Source organism: Photinus pyralis, unplaced genomic scaffold (assembly GCF_008802855.1).
Source record: "Photinus pyralis isolate 1611_PpyrPB1 unplaced genomic scaffold, Ppyr1.3 Ppyr1.4_LG7, whole genome shotgun sequence".
Taxonomy (NCBI): Eukaryota; Metazoa; Arthropoda; class Insecta; order Coleoptera; family Lampyridae; genus Photinus; species Photinus pyralis.
The window spans coordinates 39,884,904-39,909,061 of NW_022170738.1; the positions used below are offsets into that span (position 1 = coordinate 39,884,904).

At 34.8% G+C, this 24,158-nt stretch overlaps 3 protein-coding genes across 9 annotated transcripts; 2 read left to right on the top strand and 1 right to left on the bottom strand.

The window, feature by feature from the left end:
- Positions 1–12,387, top strand: LOC116176695 (ras-related protein Rab-37-like). Of its 2 annotated transcripts, XM_031495431.1 has the most exons (7): positions 1–70; positions 121–327; positions 380–490; positions 11,297–11,405; positions 11,454–11,564; positions 11,612–11,753; positions 11,807–12,385. In XM_031495431.1, exons 2-7 carry the CDS (start codon positions 124–126, stop codon positions 11,913–11,915), a joined length of 786 nt encoding a protein of 261 aa, XP_031351291.1. In that variant the 5' UTR covers positions 1–70; positions 121–123; the 3' UTR covers positions 11,916–12,385. The 2 variants fall into 2 exon arrangements, with proteins under 2 accessions (XP_031351291.1, XP_031351292.1); XM_031495432.1 differs by lacking the exons at positions 1–70; positions 121–327; positions 380–490 and adding exons at positions 5,452–5,617; positions 11,115–11,225 and having other exon boundaries at positions 11,807–12,387.
- A 2,770-nt stretch (positions 12,388–15,157) lies between these two features.
- On the bottom strand, positions 15,158–20,056 carry LOC116176697 (CTD nuclear envelope phosphatase 1 homolog). Of its 6 annotated transcripts, none has more exons than XM_031495437.1 (5): positions 19,794–20,056; positions 19,491–19,557; positions 19,022–19,441; positions 18,822–18,973; positions 15,158–16,116 (listed from the first exon to the last, which is right to left on the bottom strand). In XM_031495437.1, the coding sequence occupies exons 1-4, from the start codon at positions 19,890–19,892 to the stop codon at positions 18,828–18,830; spliced, it is 732 nt and encodes a 243-aa protein (XP_031351297.1). In that variant the 5' UTR covers positions 19,893–20,056; the 3' UTR covers positions 15,158–16,116; positions 18,822–18,827. The 6 variants fall into 6 exon arrangements, with proteins under 6 accessions (XP_031351297.1, XP_031351296.1, XP_031351295.1 ...); XM_031495436.1 differs by having other exon boundaries at positions 16,044–16,113; positions 19,794–20,055; XM_031495435.1 differs by lacking the exon at positions 15,158–16,116 and adding an exon at positions 18,614–18,768 and having other exon boundaries at positions 18,832–18,973.
- Positions 20,057–20,664: 608 nt separating this feature from the next.
- LOC116176696 (peroxisomal membrane protein PEX14) lies at positions 20,665–22,727 on the top strand. The gene is made up of 4 exons (XM_031495433.1): positions 20,665–21,016; positions 21,062–21,367; positions 21,414–21,643; positions 22,413–22,727. The coding sequence occupies exons 1-4, from the start codon at positions 20,957–20,959 to the stop codon at positions 22,618–22,620; spliced, it is 804 nt and encodes a 267-aa protein (XP_031351293.1). The 5' UTR covers positions 20,665–20,956; the 3' UTR covers positions 22,621–22,727.
- The last annotated feature ends 1,431 nt before the right edge of the window (positions 22,728–24,158 follow it).

Consider the following 24,158-nt stretch of genomic DNA (forward strand, 5'->3'; position numbering starts at 1 on the left):
AAATGAATCGCTACGTTTTAAGGGAAAATTATAAATTTCCATATGGTTTTTCTGGGAGCAAAACCCTTTGGTAAGCGATGCCTTCGGTGTAAGTACAACTTTTAGATTGCATTTTTGTAGATAATGGCGACAGAAGACAGTATGGATGACGATGTCTTTGAGAGCTTAGAGGATACGGTCGCACATTCTAATCTACAGGTTAACCAAAACGCATACAATAGGTCCACCCCATCACCAACAGGTTATCGCGATTACAAACCTCCCGCGGAGGTTCTGAAACTTTGCGAAACAGACACTATAGAAGAATGCAATCAAATAATTCACAAGGTGAGAGAGTTCATATCTTCGACTTCATTCCTGACACGCTTTGTACCCTCAGACAATACTACTTGGTGACAGCGGTGTCGGAAAGACATCCTTGTTAGTAAAGTTCGATACTGGTAAATTTCAACCAGGAAACTTCTCGGCGACTGTTGGAATCGGATTTACAGTAAGAGTTCCTGTATAAAATCGCAAATTTGATGTGCCTGCTAGATTATAGCAGCTTCACCCGCATTGCCTATTATAATCCAGTACTTATCTAAGGTTTTCCGTCCGCATTTTCTATCTGCGCTAGTTAAAATTAATTATAACCAAACTTGGATAGACAATGTAAAAGTAACGCGATAACGTTTGAAGATTTAAATTAAACTTTAATCAACTCAGAAATTTGCAGTTCACGAAACGCTTTCGTGTTCCAAAGGTGAACGACGTTGCCACCCCCTGCGTCATCGTTTGTCGCTATTGGAAACACATTGTAATAAATACTTTCCTTTCTGGATCACATCTGAAATTGTGCCGCTAATAAAAGAGATTACTTGAAAAGCTATAGATTCAGGCAGTGGCAATGATCTACATGAAATTGCGATCATATGTAATAATAATAATAAAGCTTATTTAATGTTTCGTAGAACAGCCTACAATACAAAAGCAAAATAAAAATATTACAAATGTAAGAACAAACAAAAATTTAACAACAATACTTAATTGTCACGAAAAGAACTCTGTACTGAAAAATTCCTCATACGAGTAAAACGCTTTATCAATAAGAAAAGCTTTAGCTCTTGATTTGAATAAATTAAAAGGTAAAGCCTTAATATTGTGAGGAATATGCAAGAGATACTTGTCTAATTCACAGTGTTCCTCTTAATATAAATTAAAGTAGCCTAATGTTTTTTATGAATTTTAGAGTCAAGACTGTCTGCTAAAATTTTGTATCACAATTAATCCACGGCTAGCTCTACTACAGAAAAACAAATTCAAATGAAAGAAACCAATTCAGTTTTCAGTTTTTTTACATGTATAATCCCTGCCTTAATTTTAAACTACAATTTCTCCCCAGAAGGTCTACATTTGATTTCACCCAATTGACAATTCCCTCCAATGAATCTTTCTTTACAGAATTGAAAGAGTTTAAAGTAGGTCCCTAACTTTATTTACGGTCTGCATAAAGCGTAACCTGATAGATGAATTAAATGTGTGCAAACAACGTTGAATGATGTAAAGGGGGTCTCATAGGGGGATAGAAAATATATTGTAGCGCGTTAGCAACAATTTCCTTTAGACCGGTATTCATTTTGTAAGAGTTCAGTCGATTTATTAATGACGCAAAGGGAACGTTCGCAGCTTCCCAGACTAATAGGTCAAATTTGTTATAATGATGATATCCATATGTTACACCCGTTATAGGAACATTAACACAATCGAGCTATGGATCATTTTTATTTGAGAGTGCCAATTGGTAGGTACCTATTCAATTTTATTCCAGATTGTTATTACGGTTTAGCAAACCTGAAACCTCCTTTGCTAAATAAACGAAAGCTGCGCTGCTATAATTCGAGATATTCACGTCAAAAGAACTTTAGAGACAAAGCTGAAGGCTAATTAATGGGATTAAATGCGGAGACCTTTCATTTTGGGTTTTCCGGCGGCGTGTACCTTGCTAATCTATTAAAGAATCGTTAATGAAGTTCATCTCAAATTAAGATACTCATTCCTATCATTTTCGACTTTCCGTAAGTAGATCATCCCAGTTATGCTTTAGATTGAAGTTAAAGTGTAAGGGAGTTGCAGGCACTTAAATTTGTTCTGTTTACCTTCTTGGTTTATTTAACTTTCCTAAGGGAACTGCTAAAATGATGGTTTTGACTTCATTACGTTGCGTAGTTGGGGTGTGTACCTACACTTTAGAGTCTGAAATATAATATATTTTTCATTTCGACGGAAATGGCCAAAGTTTACCCCAACCCACACATTTAGAGAACTCGTAGCTTAATGTTGAAAAGCTAAATCAATATTCAATTATATAACTTTACGGTTTCCGTCATATTTTGAACACTTCTGTATTTTAATGAAAAAAGTACATATGTGAAAATTATTAACATGACAGTATAATACTTGCGCCTTATTCTCTCCAATTAAAATTAGAATATCAAAAAACCATAGAAATATTAACATTCACTAACACAAACTAGAGCATTTATTTCGAAAGTAGGTACACAAAGAAACTTATTGCAATTTCCAGTATCACGCGTATAGTTTTCGTCCCATGGAACTGAAAAGTGCAACTGACAGCGTTCTTTGCCACCAAAATATCAACAAATTTCCTTGGGATTGGTAACTCTCTTAGTACCATTTGGCACAGCCATCGTGGACTTTACCGTTTCTTAGTTTTAAGTATAATTGAGCTCAAAACAAGAACAAATCTTAGAAAGTAAAGCGCTTTTTGATAACTAAAACTGATGAGCAAGTTAGATAGGGGTCCGGGGTTAGGTACTTTGGATTAGTTATGGGTAACAAAACTGTGTTGCACTTGGAAACAAAACGTAAGAATAGCATTAGCAAATTATGCTATCTTGATGTAGAAGTGGTTTGCTTAGTGATACATGCTCGATAAATATTCATAATTAAATATTTTTAAATAGAGGTCGCGAGGAACCATGAATATTTAAGACAAACGGAATTGCAAAGTGGATATAGTCGGCACACTTTTTTACGTAAATTGGAGTAGAAAAATTGCGTAGTTACCGCTGTTTCTTGGTGAAATTTGAAAGCGTCATAGTTATTGACGTATTTACGACGTAAAATACCTGACAAATCATTTTACATTGCAAAACTATTGTTTACAAGGGAGTTCATTTACTAGATCTGCTTTAGAAATTGGATTTCTTCACATGGTCCACGTAATGCAAATTTTCCTTTCGATTCAATTAAAATGTTTCCCCTGGCGATAGTACAATTTTCGGTTTATATCCACCGGCCGTGCATTTATTAGCATTAGTTGCCATCAATGGAATATTCGAGTGACACATAAATATATAACGTGCGGCATTAAATATTCATGCCTTAAGGAGGACATAAAAATGTGGTTGAAATAATACCGCAATAAGAAAACAAGAAGCCTGCTTTTATTTACGATTTACTTCTTTCTTTTCAAGTAAACTGGTCACTTGCTACTCGTGTTGGGGTATAATACAATCATCTATTTTTTGGATTTTGGGTAGTTACTTTGTTTGACGTCAGGACACACTTAGGAACGTTCTTATAAATGCACAAGGTACACTAAGAAACAGGTTGAAAAGGGAGATTTCAACAGGTCCACTAAGTATTCTCTTCCAAAATTTTCATCTTTGAACGCGACTTCAATCCTGTGGTGCCCTTTTCGTCGTAGATCCATAAGCTGCATTCTTTCTGGAGTACCTAATATCTTCGTATTGTTTTCAGCAATACTTACTTGTAGAATCTTAGCAAAATTTCTGACGTCAGCCTCTACAGATCCTTGGAGAGCATCTGTAGAGGTTTTTAATACCTAAATATAACCCATTATCTAGAAATGTTTGAATTTCCTATTATTTGAATTATACTTACAGAATGTTATGTTCTTTGATCATTTGCATCTATACGAAAGAACTTTAAAATTGGGTAATGAAAAGTGAATAAAACTGCTATGAGAAATTTTATTTTTTTCGAACCTTTCAAGTTGGTATTTTCATCAGTTTTACATAAAATCGCCGTAAACCCTAAGTCGTTCCTTTCATCCCCTTAAAGGTGCTATGTGCAAAAATGATATCTTGAAACCGTCAAAGACGTAACTCCCGAACGAAACATTTTGGACCGTTCCTTATTTTGGTTTTGATCTTTTTTTGTTTATTTACTGCAATAGTTACCAATGTAATATCGAAATGTCCACAATTATCCTTATAGCTTAGGGTTTTGACAGCCACCAAAAGCACGAATTAATTGTCTTTAACCTTTTTATCGGTTGCGGTTCAATGTATCCAATGTCCAGTGTCCAAATATAATATTTCGATTACATCAAAAAACCTTACGAGCACAAAATGTGATGATACAACAAAATAGCACAAAAAGGACGAATATTTAAAATGTTACATCTAAAAATTTAAATAAATCGAGAACCATAGGTTTGCAAAAGTTATATGATACGATCGAAATGACCACAAAGACTTGCACACTGACCCTTTAGACTTTTTCGTTTCAGAATTTTATGAAGCCGGAGTAGCAAGTATATGCGTTCAAAATATTTTTCTAATTAACGAATCACAAGTTGTAGGTATTTGAATATGCGCCTCTCTCATGTTACCTATTTTTATTGGCAAAAAGGCAGCAAATTACTTTCGCAGTAATTAGCAAATACATGCGTAAATGCATACATTAACTATACGCAAATAATCAATTTCCCTATAAATTCAGTTTCACCGCACGTGAACGTGCTCAGAAAAAATGTTTGATTGGTTCACGAAACTTAATTCATGCTTCTTTCTCACAATGGAGAATATGAAAGCGCAACCCTTCCAAAGGCACGTAGTCAGCGTTCGCGCACCCTTTCCCAATTTCCCGAAAGCCCTAATTGGCCGAGCAAAGCGGTTTCAATTAAAACGTCCCGTGTACGCCACTGTCTCGTGCAGGTAACATGTATCCATAGAAACAAGGGGATGCTGTGCAAATCCTCTTTTCGAGCGCGAAATCAAAAGATCCGAGGAACACAGTTCACTTCAGCCCTAATAACTATCAAGCTCGATATTGCCACAAAAACGTTGTCTACTCGTAGTCGATTTAATTTTCTTTTTTTGTACATTCATACAGCCGGCAGATGCTGTTATTTAATAACGCACTATCATTACGGTACGAACGTCGATATTTCAGTTTTAATTAAGTTGCGGGTAGGTATTTGTGAAGTGCTCCCGGTGATTGATTCAACAATTTTAACTGTAATTTAATCAAAAAGCGGGTGAGCTATTTATTCCTTGTATTCCAGCTCCATCAAACGACAAAGTTCCCCAGCGGCGAGATGCTGTTTAACTTTCAGCCGCCCCAAGTGAATTCGCTTTGACGTAAACACTCGATAATTATGTTAAATGAAGAAACCAATTATCGAAGGGTGGTACGCGTGAAACCACAATGGAACGTTGACCAAGAGCCTGAGTGCAAAAGTGTGGCAAACGATCCAAAAACCAAGTACGTAAAATGCGAAACGGATTGCGAAGAGCCTTACGTGCGATTTAGAAGAAGGTCCTCCGTCAAGCAGGAGGATGTCGAAACTTACGATTATTTTGCGAAGGTAATTGTTTCCGTTTTCATCCCCGAATGCAAATTAAGCCGAAACTAGCTGAACTTTTCGATTATGTTGGACATTTAATAAAACAGGGACTGCTAATGAAATAAACCCTTTATTGGAAAAACCATTATACGACGGCCTAGTCACCACCACATTCAAAATTTAGATTAACTTGCTAATTCTATTAATGAGTACAGCGATACATAATTAAGGGTGTGGAGGACAAAGCACGCTTAGATTTCAGTATATAAAAGTATAGCGCGAAATTGATTTAGATTCCAATTTTGACGATTAGTCAAGTAAAACACGCCATTCTTTTCATTTTCATAAACCGTTATTAAAGGTGAACAATAAAATACTCAAATAATTATTAATATTAATAAGTAAGTCAACAAAACATGATCCAGACCTGGACCAATCAAGGTAGTTTGCAACTCTTTAAAAGTTGTGGAAAATGCGTAACACGCGAAAATCCACGAAATTATTTCAGTTTTTGCTCTATATCTCCTAAACTATCCATTCTTCGACGGAATGCGAATGTGTGACACTTTGGGCCCAACCGGAGCTCTGTAGGTCAATTAGTTACCGAATTGCTGCACTTTGAAAATAAGCAATTTTCTCCAAAAATTGAAAATTCTAGTTTTAGATCGAAATTGCGGCTAAACCATTGACCCTACGAGTAGAACAAATAGAATAGAAGTTGTAAGCAATTTAATTAGCTTGGAATTAAGCGTCAAGCTGGATTTGTAGGCCTCACCGCTCTTACAGTGCTAATTATTAAGAAGTAGGCATATGGATTTATTGTTTTCCCTATTCCCTAGCTCTAAAATAATTTATTTTAAAAAAAAATTACTTACCGGGCGAAACCGGATTTTTTAAGCAGGTGAAATGAATAGAAATTGGGAAAAAATAATTAAAACAGCTGAATTTTTCCGCGGGTGAAATCCCGGGGGTTGAAAGGGGGGATAGTGGTGTTTTGCAAATTGTAGCAAAACTATTAATTTTAGACGAAAATGTTAAATGCAAAAGTTATAGAGATTAAAAAAAATGAGCAACTTTTGTATCTGCACTATTTTCATATAACCTCCAATTTTCCTAGAAAAACCGGAAAGTCTTTTATTCTTATTTTTGCGAAAAAATGTGGTAGGGGTTGGAAAATTCTGCTTCTGCAACAAGCCACTGAATATAAGGTGTATTATCTTTTTCAACCGAAGTCAGTTTATTTATAAATACAGTGATTTTCATAAGTAAACTACAAAGTGAGATTTCCATGGCAATTAATTAATTAGAAATGTATTCGAGTTTAACGTCAATATGATTCCATTTTATTTCCCTTATTATTAAATTATATTGAAGGTATAATAAAATACTATAAGAAACGCGTGTATAATTGGTCTTTAAAGCACTTACAACGTGCTTATACTATTTTGCATGCCAGATTTTTCCACTAAACGACGGTTCCCAAAAGGAAAAATTGTTTCTATTTTTATTTAAAGTTGTAGCACAAAAAACATATTACTTACGTTTTCTTTGAATGTGCAAATTTTTACCAATATTAAGAGAATTGGCTCGTTAAAGCTAAAGTTGAAAATAGAAATCAGACTTTGCTTTCGAATCGAATGTCTTCTCATTATTTCTGCATTTTAGTTATTTCTGAAAATACGAGTTCACATCATGTACTAAATTATGTTTGTAAAACAATGCAATATCTTTTTAGACATGACAAGCTACCACTATTTGCTTAGGGAATACATGTCTTATTTATTCGGGATAGGAAGAGGACGTTCATAAAAGTAAATTTCTTTGATAACCTACTCGGGGGTAGCTTTATAACAAAAATGATCGATTTGTCGTTACTACCCGGAAAATAAATTTGGGATTGTGCAGCTGACCGTTATAATTTCTATTCCGTCCCTTCTATCCGAACAATAGGTGGTTTTACTTGAAAATTGCTTTGTTTTGTAAATTTGCGCGCATTTCTAAAAAGTTGCCAATTGTGGTTGAAAATTGTGCCAAAATCCTTCACCATTCGTTTTATGATGTACATGTACAACCAATAAAATTTTAGCAACTTTTCAGTCAAGCCTGTTATGGCTATTCATGAACCCAATCGGCCAATAAAAATATCCAGCATGATTGGTGACTAAAGTTCGAAATCAAACTGATGGGAAAATTGATAAAAGTTCGAATTCCTTAAATTTCCAGGGAAATTTTAGGGAAATTTCTCTTAGAGTCCAACAATTTACCCAACAGCAACAAAGTAAGCTAAAAAACCTACATAAAAGCTGGTATACAAGACACTTTTGACCATTCTGTCTTACCAACTCTTTAGCACAAAATAAAACCGCAAAATTATAAAACGTTTCCTAGCAATCCACGTACTTTTAATTTGTGGCCAGTAGCGTACTTCTGCATGGTCAAAAGGGGAACATTTTTTAAGTAGCAACCACTAGTTTTCATTACATATTAGCAGAGCTGAGCAGTATTCGATTTTGTAAATACTTTTTAGTATTCAAATCCTTTAAAGTATTCAAATACTTTGTAATTAAATACTTTTATGGAAGCAGTATTTGTTTTTGTAACTCCAATACTTTCACAAATATTTAGTATTCGAATACTTCGCAAAGTATTTGGATACTTCGTAAACTATTCGAATACTTCGCAAGGTATTTGAATACTTTGAGAAGTATTCGAAATCTTCGCATACCTTTTTTACCAAAAATCGACTATTCCACAATTTCTTGGGACACTTTTTCTGATTAATTTTGGTGCGTAGAATCCAAAACTATTCGTACTTTTTCGATCAGACTTCTCAATCAAAAGTTATAGACTAGAAACCAATTTCGAAATAAAATTCAAAGGGCTGTAACTTTTGAACTAGTAGCCCAATCTTGGAACTGTTTGAAATTATGGATTCTACAGGCCACATTCTATAAGAAAATTTTTTTTCCGGGTCGATCTGGGACAATTTTTTTTCGGGGCTCAAAAAAAGGCAGTGTATAACCTTCCTTTTTTACCAAAAATCGACTGCACCAAAATTTCTCGGGAAACACTTTTTCTTATTAATTTTGGTGCGTAGAATCCAAAACAATTCGTACTTTTTCGATTAGACCTCTCAATAAAAAGTTATGGACAAAAAACAAATTTCGAAAAAAAAATTCAAAGGGCTGTAACTTTTGATCTAGTAGCCCAATCTTCAAACTGTTTGAAATTATGGACTCTCGATCGATCTCGATCTCAGACAATTTTTTTTTCCGGCCTCAAAAAAAGGCAGTACTTTTAAGTTATTGAAATATTTGAGAACAATTTATAAATGTTTAGGGAAAATTTCTATTGTCACAAAATCAAATATAAAAATCCGATACATCTGAATACCGAACTCGATAGTCTACGTAACTTAAAAACAATAGGGACCTTTCTTATATCCTTAAAACCATGTGTACCAATTTTCAAAGCGATCGCACGTTTCTAAACAAGTTATCATGCGCACCGGACAAACGGATGGTCAAAAATGGATCTGTTCCAAAATCGCTAGGATTAATTTCAGAAAGGCGTACGTATCATGTGCACGACGTACGATCGCTTTGAAAACTGGTACACGTATTCTTAAGGGTATAACTGGTATAAGAAAGGTCCTGGTAGGTACCTCCTATATAATAATATAATAATAATAATACGCGTTTACTCCCCTTAAATTTGTATATAACAATAGAAATATAAAAAAAGCTAACCCCATACAAAGTATAACTTGATTTTTTAAGTAGTATTAAGCCTTTTATCTAGTATACTATTTTAATTTTGAGTTGGATCCATATACTATTTTAAATTTTTAATGTATTTGAGTGACAAGTATTTGAATACTTTTCAAAGTAAGATAATGAAATACTTTTCAAAGTATTCGAATACTTTTTATAGTATTCGAATACCTTTGATAGTATTAGAATACTTTTGAAAGTATTCGAATACTTTTGAAAGTATTCGAATACATTCTAAAGTATTTGAATACTTATTTTTTTAAGTATTTGAATACTTTTCAATGTATCTGTATTTAGTATTCGCTTGTGCTGGACGTAAAAGTATTTAGTTTTCAAATACCTTTGATTTGTGTAAAGTATTTACTATTTAGTATTCAAACACTTTTTGAAAGTATTCTGCCCAGCTCTGCATATTAGTGAAGAATACCCTTTTTGGGGTATCGCAGTTTAAAACTCTTATTATTGTTAAATTAATTAATCCAATCATTTTCCTTAATTTCATTTTTCTCTTAAATTTGATGATGTAATATGTGGTGATTGCCATTAAAAAAATAACCCCCCTCCCCTTTCGGGTCTTCTCAATATGATATTTTATGCGTTCCAGATGTGCAACTATCAAACATTAGTTTTAGAACCCATCACGTGGTTGTTCCAAAAGTGATCAAAATCGTTATTTATGCATCAAGTTTGTTGGGGAATAGACTAAACACTATTCCTTGATGCCCAAGAACTAATCCATGCATAATTTAGCCCAAAGATGTCAAAATCGTTGTTTATGCATCAATTTTCTTGGGAAAAAGGACAATCCCGATTGTTCAATGTACAAAATGTGACCCATGTGTATTTTGGTGACCAAAATATTTGTATCCAAAAGATGTCAAAATAGTTACTTATGCAACAATTTTATTACTTTAGCGACGAAAATAGTTTTACCCAAGGTGTCAAAATCATTATTTATCACCAATTTTGTTGAGAAAAGGACCACTCTGGATTGCTCGATACAAAAGAAAGTGATATATATGAATTTTTGCTGACCAAAATATTTTTAACCAGAATCCTTATGGATCTTAGAAGCGACTTTTTCTATTTGCTTTTTTTAAACAATCAGTTTAGTGCCTATGACTCTTGCAATAAAAAAATATTGTCTTTTTCGCGCATTTCCAAAAAATAAAAAATTCGTTCTCGTAGATACTTTGTTCGTCTGCCTGTCCATTCGTCTGTCTGTCCATCGGTCGGCCCCTTACGGCTGTGTCAGTACTAGATCTTTATCTTAAGACTTATTGTTCTACTTTTGACTTTTTTTAATTCTAGATTCACGATCAAGCCCCTTAGACTCCAAAACTTCGAATTTTGAAAAATCTTGAAATGAGCTTTGGGCACAGATCAACAAAATTAATCATAATTTAGCATGAAACATCTATCTGAATCGTTCAAGGGATTGAATAAACACGCATGATTCGCATGATTTCACATAAACAAAATTTATTCTACGACCACAAATGAAAATAAAACATAAAATTCTACTTAACAAAATTAAACGCACAAAACTTGCTCTTTTTAAATTTATTTTTTGACCAGGTTGCAGAAACTGGCTGGGTTGATCCGTAAGGAATCCCACGAGATGAATTAAATGAATTGAAATGAGCATTTGATTAGTATCAATACCTATTAATCCGGTTCAATTTATAATATTGTTATTTTACTTTTTATACATTGTCTATCTATTAAACTATTGGTTGTAATAGGTAATGCTATTGGGCGATTCAGGCGTCGGGAAAACGTGCATTTTGGTCCGTTTTCGCGATGGACTTTTTCTCTCGGGAAATTTTATTTCCACCGTCGGGGTGGATTTTAGGGTAAGATTCCACGTGCGTGTAGTGTGTTGTACGTTCGCGCTTCCACCCAAATGCTAACTTTCCATTTTTAGAACAAGGTGGTAACGGTCGACAACTCGAGGGTGAAATTGCAAATATGGGATACGGCCGGACAGGAGCGGTTTAGAAGCGTAACCCATGCCTATTATAGAGACGCACATGGTAACTTTTGGTGACCTAAACTGGTGAGAATTAATCGATTGCTTCCAGCGCTTTTGCTGCTGTATGACGTGACCAATAAGACGAGTTTTGACAATATAAGAGCGTGGCTGGGGGAAATTAGGGAGTACGCACAAGATGATGTCGTTATCATGTTAATAGGTAGATACCATGTATAATTTGCTCAACTAAATTTTGCAAAATTTCAGGAAATAAATGCGACTGCGGAACGGACAGAGTGATTCGAAGAGAAGACGGTGAGCGACTCGCGAGGGAGTACAATGTAGCCTTTATGGAAACCTCTGCAAAAAGTGGAGTTAACGTAGAGCTCGCCTTCATGGCCATCGCGAGGTAAACTCCCAATTGGAAAAATGACGGTGTGTGTAATTGACAGAGTTTTTCAGGGAATTAAAGCGGCGACAAAGCGGCAATAAAGACAGTAATAGATTTAGTGTTCAAGACTACGTTAGGGAAGAAACTGATAAAACCCCGTGTCCTCCGTGCGGTAACTAAATTGCGCCAATTTGAAAATGTATCATCGGTCATTTCGTTTCCATCAAAAATTCATGTACCTCTATGCTTCAAACAAATCTGTCTGTATCTAAGGAGTTTAGATTTCCAAAACGTGTTAAAGAATGTAAAAGCCCTCGATGTGAAGTTATTACTGTGACAGAAAATTATCAATAATAATGAATTACGCTTATTGTACTATTTATCTGTATTTGGAAGTATTTAACCATTTTTATGACCAACAATTAGCAAAAAAAAAAAACGATTCAATTAAGAAGCATATCCCGCGTTTTTGTTCCCTAGGTATCTAGCTGTAAATTCTGTTTGTTAAAAATGAAGAGAGATTTATGAATATATCATTAGTTATTAAATTAGGTGATTATATAATCTGTTATTGGTCTACTGCATGCGGAAGCCATGGTTTACAAACACTGCTTCCGCTTGAGGTACGAGCACTTTATCTATGAGCTTTATGGATCATCCAAACCTAGGCAAATTGAAGATTGCCCAACAGTCGAATCAAAAATAGAATGTAGACTTAAAAGCTTGTAGATATAAGATTTGTGGTATTGATATTGGTTTAAAAATAAATCAACAATTGTGTTTCTATTGTTTCATTTTCAAGTTATATAGATCTGGTAGGTATGCAGCAGATGAACAGTTTGAGGAGCTAGTAAATCCCCGCCACCTAAAGGGACGACAGCTGACCAGAAAAAAATAGCATTTTGAAACACAAGGATACCCTGTCGCTAAATTAGTAACCGACAGAAGCTAAAAGGGACCAGAATGTAATTAAAACAAGATTATTTTTATAAATTACTTTAACGCAACTTTACTCTCACCCCATTCGCGTTAAAATTATTCTTATATACTTTAGTGTCCTAAGTATAGCGAGTATCACAGACAGGGAAGCCAGCAGGCGCCATGCAGTCGATACAAAATTTGTTACCACCAATAAGGAATGAAATTGGATGCGACGCATCCTTTCCTTGATATATGTATGATTCATTCCACAAGTAAAACTTAATATGTAATTGTTTACAGCTTTTAAGATATAAATGAAGCAGAGCTGGGCAGTATATTCGATTTTGTAAATACTTTTTAGTCTTCAAATACTTTGTAATTAAATACTTTAATGGAAGCAGTATTTGTATTTGTAACTCACACTTTCACAAATATTTAGTATTCGAATAGTTCACAAAGTATTTGAATACTTAACCTTCCTTTTTTACCAAAAATCGACTACACCAAAATTTCTTGGGAAAACACTTTTTCTTATTAATTTTGGAGCGTAGAATCCAAAACAATTCGTACTTTTTCGATTAGACTTCTCAATCAAAACTTATAGACTAGAAACCAATTTCGAAAGAAAATTCAAAGGGCTGTAACTTTTGAACTAGTATCCCAATCTTGGAACTGTTTGAAATTATGGATTCTACAGGCCACATTCTATAAAAAAAATTTTATTCCGGGTCGATCTGAGATAATTTTTTTTTTCGGGCTTCAAAAAAAGGCAGGTTATAACCTTCCCTTTTTACCAAAAATCGACTACACCAAAATTTCTCGAGAAAACACTTTTTCTTATTAATTTTGGGGCGTAGAATCCAAAACAATTCGTACTTTTTCGATTAGACTTCTCAATCAAAAGTTATAGATTAGAAACCAATTTCGAAAGAAAGTTCAAAGGGCTGTAACTTTTGAACTAGTATCCCAATCTTGGACCTGTTTGAAATTATGGATTCTACAGGTCCTATTCTATAAGAAAATGTTTTTTCCCGGTCGATCTCAGACAATTTTTTCTTCGGGCCTCAACAAAAGGCAGTGTATAACCTTCCTGTGACTTTTTAATGGTGTTTTTTGAAATTTCAAGTTGATGTGGATCGGCAAGAGTCATGACAAGTACCAGAAATCGGTTTACTCCGTATATGGAGAAATGGAGCCTATCTGACAAGATCTTCAAAACTATATAAAACAAATCTCCTAACGCTAGACCTGCCATTTCTACTCAAGCTCGATTCGGATTCGAATCCCGCTAACTTGCCCCCAAGCTTCGCTGTGTAATCTCCCTGTTCTTCGGCAGCGGGATAGAATAATTGCTGTATATACTGAACGTATTTTCTCCATATCAGTATTCTTTCAATTGTGAAAGGTGTGTTGCCTAATCGCAGGGGCATGTTAGCTCATCGAATATACCATATATATATGTCGCAGCCGTTTAATGAAATTGGACATTTCATGAAACGGCTAGTCCGAGGCCTAGTCATTTAGTGAAACGCTGAAAATTTGTACGTGTGGGGTAATTTCCCTTCCCCTTCTAGATCGATAAGGATACCATTTATCGATCTCTAATGGGAAGGGAATCCAATCGCTTGGTCCTGGAAAGTAAACTGTTCCACAGTTTCATGAAGTGTCTAGACTTTTCATGAAATGTCCAATTTCATTAAACGGCTGCGACATATATATGGAATATACTTACTTATCGCAATGCAATGAAATGGGGTTCAAGTACCATTACTATTTGTCTTTCCCAACAAATTTTTATTTATGGGAAAGACAAATAAATACAATAATTTAAATAATTAATCCCAAACAATGATGCATCCACAAATGCAATAATAGTTGTTGATTGATCAATTCCTTAGTTCAAGAAAATTTTATTAAATTATCCATTTACTGACAATTGGGGCCATTTTTAAACCTTTTTTGAAAATAGAACTCATTACCAACCTAAACAGACCTGCCCTTTTCTCAAATTCGAACCTCTTGGAATATTTTCATACAATTTATATCTAAGGAAATTAATACATCTCTCAGGAAGTATATCTGTAGCAGATTTTAAATTCTTGTCTTCCTTGGCAGAATGCGTTTGCTTCTCAAAGATTAATCGACAGAATATTTTGTTAGTATTTGCCTCAATGTTCTTGTGGAACTTTTCATATTCAGATTCACTTTACCTTCAATTACAATTGGAAATGTGAGCCTAATAAAAATAAATAAGTGCAAAATAAAGTACAATTTATCTTTTAATTACGTACCTAGAGTTAGTGACTATTCATTCATTAAGTATATTAAGTTTAATTAAAGGTAGTCTTGACTTAATTTTTTTAGGCAACCCATTTCCAATGTTTCTTTACACATCATTAAAATTGTTAAGAATGTAATTCAATAGGTAACGGGTGTTTATGTGAGATCTTGGACTATAACTAAAGGTGCTTCTGTATGTAGTATAATTTTAATTAATTAAAATCAGTTCACAAATCTTTATTATCGAGTAAATATCAAATAAATATAATCTATTTGATTGTACATAATAATGACGGTAGATGTGACAGGACAGTTCTTAAAATACTATATACAATAATAAAGTAAAAATATTTACATGTCATCGTTAATAATCTAAACAGTTATTATTTACAGGTTACTCTCTACTAAATATATTATACTATGTTGAATTCGAAACTGATAGGACAGATATGTACACCTTTCCAAAATCGTAACATTGTATCATTTACTTTCATTTACAAAAATATCCACAAAGAAATTTGTACCTAAACTAGTATTTGTTGAAGAACACTTATGAAGTTGTTTATTTTCAATTTAAGTACAAACCAACTGAAGGTTCAATGTGCTATTTTATTTGTAGATTAAACACATCCTTTATAGCTTGTAAATCCTTGTACAACTCTCTGCGATTTGTACCATTTAGGTGTTCAGGCTACGTAGTCTTCAGTACAAACTAAAATAAGGCTTGTGAACAGAGAGAACTCGGATACATAAAACTACATACTTTTCTAGTACCACTGGCAAGTACAATAGGAGTTTCGGAAAAACTTATACCTACAGTAAACGTTCAATTTAGTTGTACAAGGATCATTAGGTACTTGTTTCCTCTTTAAACATGCGCAACATTTAACAACGTGAATATTTTCTGATGCAGAAAATATCGTTACATAAATACGTAAATTTAAAGGAATTTAACTACTTTCGCAACGTTCTACGCAACACAAAAACTAACAAAAACTATACAAAAATGTCTTTGGCAATCGAAAACAATGGGATGAAAAATAATGTTACGTAATTACACCTTGATAAAATGAAATAGAGTAAACAAACAATAATTTATTCTACTAGTTTAATATTTACATTGTGAGAAGTTGTTCGGACCCGGATCACTTTGGACACCATCTTCAGGTTTGAGCGGCTACTTGAACAAACAAGATTTAGTTAATAGCTCGGCCAACTTATATACAGAGCTAATTTTTGCATGAATATATTCCATTTCTGTACCCTTAAATCACTAAAGCACATTGAATGTTTTTTTTTTTAAAAAAAAGGGGAAACAAATGAGAACAGAGAGCAACCTAGAAATTCCACATCTACACTTGGTAATAAGGGGTGAAGTCAACATTTAAAGGTCCCTGAGGTTAAAAAATAATCTATGAGCAACACCTCGAGGATGAGATACCACAGCCCTCAATGAGAGGACTAAAAAATAAATGGCATGGATGACGGAATAATTTAAAAAAATACCTCCCAGAATGTGGGGACCTAAATTGTCAGAAAAGGGTAGTTCTAGTACGTTACGTCCCGCGTAGAATTTTGAAGCGCTTCCCAACTCCTTTTAAGTATCTTAGAGCAGCCCCTGCAGAAAGTTCTGATAAGACCCCAAAACCTGTCTAGATAGCCATAGTAAAAACTCAAAAGACTCAGGAATCGATTTAAAACCTCTAGACTATGCCCAAAAAAGTATGGAAAACCTTTGATTGTTCTGGAACGCCTTCTGGGGCTGTGTGTTTTCCAAAACCTCGTCGTGGTTGGATGGAAGGTGAATTACAATTCTACAAATACAGGTTCATGTGTGTTCTATATTCTGGATGAGACTGTAGTGTATGTCAGATAATGTAAAGACCTGCGGTTTTCGCACCTCTGTGCTACTTTTACACCATAAACAGAATCAATCTAGATACGTTTGTTTCTCAGCTACAGGGTGAAAACGAAAAGTGCCTATTTTAGATAGTTTTAGGTAGAATCCAGTGCCGTAGTCAACAAAATTTTTGGACCATCGTTTCCGAGATTTAACCTAATGTTGGTATTTCTTAAATACAACACCCTGTATATCTTAATGCCAATTTTTTACATTTTTTTTCCAGATTCTATTGACGTATGACAATCAACATATTTTTTTAAATTTTAGCCATGGACCAAAAACCTTATTTTTTACAGTTTTTAAGTAGTAGGCCATGGAGATTTTGTTTTGTTTATTGTATCCAAGGTAATAGTCCTACCATACATGAAATTATACGACGTTTGCAAGCCACACAATTTTACATTTCACCAAAACAAACATTTTTAAAAGGGGAGCCACCCGCCCCCATCTGGCAGGGAAGCCTGTGTGTCATTTCTAGAGGTACATTTTTCAGTTTTCAGCATTTTACAGGAAAACTACACCCTTTATCAAAAAAGGTGTGGTATCCATTTTTGTGGAGCATAAAATTCTTCATCGATATTACCTATATTTTACTCAAAAAAATGTTTAGCCAAAATTCCAAAAATGATGAAAACAAATATGCAAAAAGGTACAATCCCCCTCCACTTCACTCTGTCACTGCCCTGATTCAAATTCGAGGGCCACATCAGATTTGGCTTATTTTTTCAATATCTTAGTTTGAGACTAAGCAGGAGCGACCCTCAAAACGTAAAAGATTCAACTCTAAAAATAACAAAAAAACAATGAGTTAATATGAAAAAAGTGTAGCTACAAAAGTCCTTCATTTTTCTATTGGCTACAACTTTTACTTCGGCCATTTTCACCTAAAATAAATAGTTTTGCTACAAATTGCAAAATACCACTTTCCACCCCATTCATCCCCCCGATTTCGCCTGCGGAAAAATTCAGCTGTTTTAATTATTTTTTCCCGATTTCGAATCACTTCACCTACATTAGAAACTCAGTTTGGATCAGGAACTAATTTTTTTTTGTTGAAAAATATATGGCAGGTGTCATTAAGTCATTTAGAGCAAAATAAATGAATACAGCACCTCTCCATTTCAAGGAGAGAAGCAATTTACAATTATTTTGGATCATAATCTTTTTCTTAAGCTCCACCCGGAAAATGATGAAGAATCTTTAAGGAATGCATTTCAGTGATACCTAAAATCTTTCTTATAATAATAATAGTAATCGTCATTTATTGAAACAACGAAACTAATACAAAATAAGAACTATAAAGCAAAATAAATTAAAGAAAAAAGACAGTTAAATCAAAAGGGTGGCGTTCAGAACGGTAGTGGTCTTTTGTTCTACCACTTAACCCTGTTTCTTTACTCCTTCTTGATTAGTCATAATGGCAAATGGTAATACGGCGAGAAACCTTCTTGCAGTCTACATTGTGGAATTCTCTGGGACGATCATTGAAAACTTATAAGGGATGACCCAGAAAGACCTGGAAAACTATAGCAACCCTAGGAAGATGATACAAAGTTCTGGAAAGAATCTAGCAAGTTCTGGCATGGGTTAAAAAAATCTCCTGATGCCCGAGTCCAGTTTCTAAACTATTCTGATGGATTTTAGCTGTTAAGGGACCTTCCCTGAGCATGCACAAATCAACTTACGTAAATATTTATGCTTTTTAAACCCACACTATATATATAACATAAAAAATCCACTTGTCTGATTGACATTGGCGCCCTCTAGAATCATAAACAGTTTCAGTTGTTTATTCTGTTCCTACCTTCATTTTTTATTTAACAAAATACACAATAAAATAGAGACTAGAATAAAAAAAATATATTTACAACGAGGTTCGTTAAAACTGGATACACAACTTGCCACAGCAGGGACTTTCATGAGGTCTGACCTCGGGTCTGACTGAAACTCTCAAAATTTCACTAACAAGTAAATTAACTAACCTGAGTCTACCAAAGACGGTGCAGATGTAAGTTTCGCGATAGGACCGATCGTACATCTGCCGTAAAACGTAAAGCGTCCAGCACAGGAAGGAGGTTGAGCAATGCAGTGTCCGTAGGATCCGAGAACCACGACTTAATTGGAATCGCGTTATCTACAAATTAAATTCGCATAACATCGACTCTCAAAATTAAATACCGACCTGGATAGGCCCGATATGCTCCGGGGCTATTGTCTAAAATAAATATGCTAGACAAATCGTTACAAATGGCGCTGAGATCTTTCGTATACGACCCCAAGTCGGGCGTGCAGTGCTGCCGGTAGTACCGGCGTTGGAGAATCCCGCGCCCCGCGTCCAAACGGTCGGCTACTGCGGCACCATATATCTCCATACTCGCGGTGAACACAACAAGATCGTACCACTGCGAGACAATGTCGAGAAAGAAATCTACGTGCGGTCTTTTATGAACAAAAAATCGTACAGGATGCCTATCAATTACTACTTTCAAAACGAAATCGGGTGGCGTTCCCGGCCTAACCGTCTGTCGTACGACGCCATCGTGATGTGAGTGAATCAATGTTTCATCTAAATCTAAAACCAATACTTTGCGTTTCACGATACCTGCAAAAGAGAGAATTACATACGATTTAGTGTGCGTGAGGTAACTTACTTAGTCGATGTCTTGATAATGGCGACAGTGGGTAAATATTATACTTGACGGATTGATGTTGTATTATCTAAAACGTAATAAACTAATTTTGATACTGTGCCAAATGTAACCCTTGCCAAATCACAACATTGCCCGATCACAACCTTGCCATTGACAAGTAAAATATTAATAGACACAAGATAACAATATCAAAAATTACTTATCAAATCTAGCATATTATAATCATCACAGCCTTAGGAACAACATTACATTAACAGTACGAATTACTGAGGAAAATGGGAACTTAATTAATGGTAAACTTACAGCTCTAGTCTGTTTTTTAATCATATAGCAAAAGCAAGTCCACACTTTAGATGTGACAAGCAAAAATGCTCTTAGTCCCATTTGCACTCGCTTCCACATTTGTAATTCTTGATATTTCTGTTATAATTTTACATCGGTTAACAGGACGAAATACTGAAGCTCTTCAATTTGGTTTACATATCGCATTTTCAACAAGCAATAAACAGTAACAGCACCAACGCCATGACAAAAATCGACCCATATCTGACATTTGCGCATGAGCAGTAGATCGTTGAGCGTTGTCAGTTGTGACAACCCAAATACCGGCTCCGTTATTACCGTATAAAATAAAAAAATCCCTAGGAGCACATCACTAAACGTGAAGCAAAGTCTTTACCCGAACCAGACCCAGGCAGCTGTCCTCATTTCATCAACTAACACAGGCATTATACTTCTTTTAAAGTGCTTATTCAATGATTCAACTAGGCCAACTCGCTGGCAGGTCGTCCTCTCCAACAAGTCAAAGGTCCACTTGTCTTCGCATTCGGTCACAATGGCACCCTGCGGATACCTGCCACCAAAGGCTACTTCTCTGAGGAAACAAAAAAATTGATGCTAATAATAAAAATAAAGACTAATGGCTAACCTTGTTATATTAAATAATCAAGATACTGCTTTCATAGTATACGCAGACTATCAGTTAAAACAAATTCGTGTAGAGTTAGTTGCCTATTATAGCCATTTATTCCATGCATTTGTTCCGTTTCCTTTAAAAGTACACATTACCCGTATACATTTAAGAAAAATTCCCTGTATATTTTATATACAGCATATACCTAAACACAGTCTAAGAAAAGTGTGTATAGTAGAGACACCAGATAAATGATAAGTTGAAGTTGGTTTTGTTTGGGGGGAGGTGTACGGTGGATTTGCTACAGAAATTTATTATTTTTTTAATTAATTAAACAATTTCTTATCTTCTAATTCGCTGCTACTGAATTGATTAGGAAATATACAGTGATCATTGGCATTTTATGTTTTCAACTTTGTCTGTACCAATTAGGACAAATCGTTTTTCTCGAATAACTCTTCCTCAAAGTGTGATTGTGAAGTTTACATGCCCTACGACCTTGGAGTTTGATACTGTAATGAAAATTTAAAAAGCTTACATTCAACGAGTAGATATGGCCGACGTATCTACGGAAGAAGCTGGCACTTACTCCGACACGGTTAGGGAAGATATTGTAAGTTTCGCAATGGGAACTGTAGTTTTTTACGCAGTATTTTAGGTGCAAACCGCCGTGAAGTTTTTAGAAAATCGTAATGTCGTCAGCACGCCTTTGGCTCAAAAGCAAAAGTTTCTCCAACGCAAGGGTCTAACCGACAAAGAAATACAAGTTGCCTGCGAACGTGCCGGAGCTTACGTTTTACACGAGAAACAAACCAGAGAACCGCCCGCACTTCCTATTCCAATCCAGTCAAACGTTTACACTAGTCAAGTACAACCTATTAGTTACTTCGATAAGTTTAAAGAAATTGTACATAATGTCGCGCTGCTTAGTGCAGTCGCCTACGCCATTTACATGTTTTATAAGGTCAGTCCACCAATTGCGCCATTTTTTCGCTTAGTGTTTGTTGCAGAAATTTATTAGGCCGTTCTTATTCGGAGAGAAGAAGAAGAAAAATTTGGATGAACAAATGGAAGATTTGAGTAAATCCGTTTCGCTGTCTATAACCGATTTAAAAAATTCCGTAACCGATGTTAAGATTGAGGTAGATAAAATTTCACAAGGCGGCGAGTCCCCTATGCAAAGACAATTGCATGATTTGAAGTCGGAAATATCGACGGTTAAGGGACTTTTGCTTAGCAGGTAGGTCAGAAATGTAAAAAAGTTGCACTGCACGTGGAAATTCTGAATTTGGAAATGCATATTAAGACCTGAATTAATGACAGGGTTGTTGCCCGTTTTTTTGTTATGTTAATCTAGGTGTGACCTCAGGTTTTATCAGAATAGCTTGGCTTTAGTGAAACCGTATGCCATTATAAGTGTACTATGTGCTATAATTAAAGGTTTTATTTAGAAGTAATGGCCTAATGGGCTGTAAAATTGCTATCAATTTAGTTATTACCTTTTTACGATACGAAGAATAATCTATGAAGGTTATTTCACAATTTAAATTGCCATTTTATGGGTATTGGTTTTTATTTCTTGCAATTTGATAGCAGTTCGCAGTGTACCTCCAGACATACTTCACAGGGCATGCCAACTTAAGATTCTCGTTGGATAATCAAAACAGCCCAATTTTCCTTGAATTTGTCACAGTGTTCAAAATATAAATATCAGCACCCCTTGTTGAGTAATTCAGGTAAAACAGCATGTTGTTCCTGTAATATATTGAGACATCTCTACCACTCAATTGTTTATAAAACAACTAAAAACCTCTTAAACGTGTTGACTACGTGCAGGGGTTTGTTGTAAGTCTAATCATTGTATTTCATGTGACTTGATTTGAATCCACTGATGGTATTTAAAAAATCCCAAAAACAATTGCATTTGTAAAGTTTCCGATATAATTTCTATAAGCTGAAGCATATTTGAATAACTAGGAACACTTCTTAATCGTTATCTCGACTTACAGAAAACAATTTCCATCAGTGTCGAATAACTCCGTAGTACCCCCTTCCATACCGGCTTGGCAACTATCAAGCGTACCACCCGATCCAGATCCGGACACAATCGACGCCAAATCTGACGATTTAATGGAAATCGGATCTGGTTCTAGTTCGTCCGAACACGAACACGCAACAAAGAATAGTGAGAGCAGCTTAGAAATTGTGGACAATTAAATAATTTTTTTCTCTGCTTTTGTTTTTATTTATTGTAAAAATACGTGCATTTTTTGTTGATGGAAAACTTTGCTTTGTTATTCAAAATACAATTTAATTTTGTTGTATACTGGTCTGCTGTGGTTGTTTAAGTGATTTGTAATTAAAACAAATTAAGAATGAGCTCGTAAGGGTGCGAAATTTGTAACATGAGATCTAGCACACAGTAACACTAAAAGTTTAGATATTTAAACTCGATTCTTACCTGCTGATTGAGTCAACCGATGAGTATTGTGATCGGTTATAATTCCTCATATAACAAGCTAGCGGAGTGTTGGGGGAGGGTACTCACAAAGAGCGATTGGTATGTTTGTAGGTAGTAGGTAATCCTTTAAGGAATTTGATCGCGGCCATTATTTACCTTAGAATTTGGAATTTGAAGTCAAGATTGGAATTTTTCATTGTGCCAAGATTCAGATGTGTCCTGGGAAAGTTATAATGAGAAAGCTAGATAGGTTTAAGGTATTTTGTGTATGGTTCATTTTGGTCGGGCACAACAATTTTATTAGCTCGCCCAACGTGGGGCATTGCATTTATTTTTTATGTACCCGAATGTTATAGGGTCACAGTAATATGTAGGTAGACCAGACCTATATATAGCTGAATTGTATTCGAATGTCGTTTTATCATTTAATTAATCTACAGGTTTTTTTTACATTCTAAACAAAAATGGTTACAGACCAATTAGGCTTTTCATTTAGGTAAATTTGCCAAATCAAATGCCTTCAAATGGCGTATGAATCTCCTGATTCTGAATTCTCGTATCCTATTACTCATAACAAAATAACTCCACTTTTTAGCGCATTTTCCAACGAAAGAAAAAGATTCTTTTAGTAAAGAAAAAGATATCACACGCTATCTACACCTTACCATAGTGTAACTTACACTATGACGCTACCTATATATTATAATGCAAGAAGGATCATAAGCCCTTAGGGATACTCTCCGAAATTTTCCCAACAAATTCGAGATATTCACAATTATTACTTTACATCAGCACTAGATATACACGGTGTCCATTTTTCGAGTGCCACTATGGGGATCTCACTTATCTTAAGAGATAGAAAGTTGGTTAAATGAGGGCAAAGTTGCCAATTTTCGTGCCGAATAAGAATCTGAAAAGAAATTTGAAATATCTCCAATAGTTTTGAAGATATCGCAAAAAAACGAAAATTGCTGATTTTCGTTTTTATTTTTTTTATGATAAACTAATCGTAGTAGACATTTCTAATTAACACATTATTCGGACACTTTTTAATGGAGATTTCAAATATGGCATCCTGTTTTTAATAACTGTCAAGATGACTAAGAAACACGTGACAACTTTAGTTTTTCTTATGGATGCCATTTTGAATTTTCATTTTTCACATTTTGAGATTACGTCTTTTTTTCTCTTTACAACGATATATCACACATGGTGGTTCAGTATCACATTTTTCCTAAAAACACAATTTTTAATTTTTTGAGAAGAGTGCTTTGGAAAAAGAAAACGTTCTTTT

What these genes read in the sequence shown, in the direction of transcription:
- LOC116176697 (XM_031495434.1), bottom strand. Translation starts at nt 19,892, where the DNA reads ATGTGGAAGCGAGTGCAAATGGGACTAAGAGCATTTTTGCTTGTCACA. An exon ending in ATTATCAAGACATCGACTAA is followed by an intron (nt 19,442 to 19,490) that starts GTAAGTTACCTC and finishes TCTCTTTTGCAG; the next exon opens with GTATCGTGAAACGCAAAGTA. An exon ending in TTACATCTGCACCGTCTTTG is followed by an intron (nt 18,781 to 18,831) that starts GTAGACTCAGGT and finishes TGAGAGTTTCAG; the next exon opens with TCAGACCCGAGGTCAGACCT.
- LOC116176695 (XM_031495431.1), top strand. Translation starts at nt 124, where the DNA reads ATGGCGACAGAAGACAGTATGGATGACGATGTCTTTGAGAGCTTAGAG. An exon ending in CTGTTGGAATCGGATTTACA is followed by an intron (nt 491 to 11,296) that starts GTAAGAGTTCCT and finishes TTCCATTTTTAG; the next exon opens with AACAAGGTGGTAACGGTCGA. An exon ending in GCCTTCATGGCCATCGCGAG is followed by an intron (nt 11,754 to 11,806) that starts GTAAACTCCCAA and finishes AGAGTTTTTCAG; the next exon opens with GGAATTAAAGCGGCGACAAA.
- LOC116176696 (XM_031495433.1), top strand. Translation starts at nt 20,957, where the DNA reads ATGGCCGACGTATCTACGGAAGAAGCTGGCACTTACTCCGACACGGTT. An exon ending in ACACGGTTAGGGAAGATATT is followed by an intron (nt 21,017 to 21,061) that starts GTAAGTTTCGCA and finishes GCAGTATTTTAG; the next exon opens with GTGCAAACCGCCGTGAAGTT. An exon ending in AAGGGACTTTTGCTTAGCAG is followed by an intron (nt 21,644 to 22,412) that starts GTAGGTCAGAAA and finishes CTCGACTTACAG; the next exon opens with AAAACAATTTCCATCAGTGT.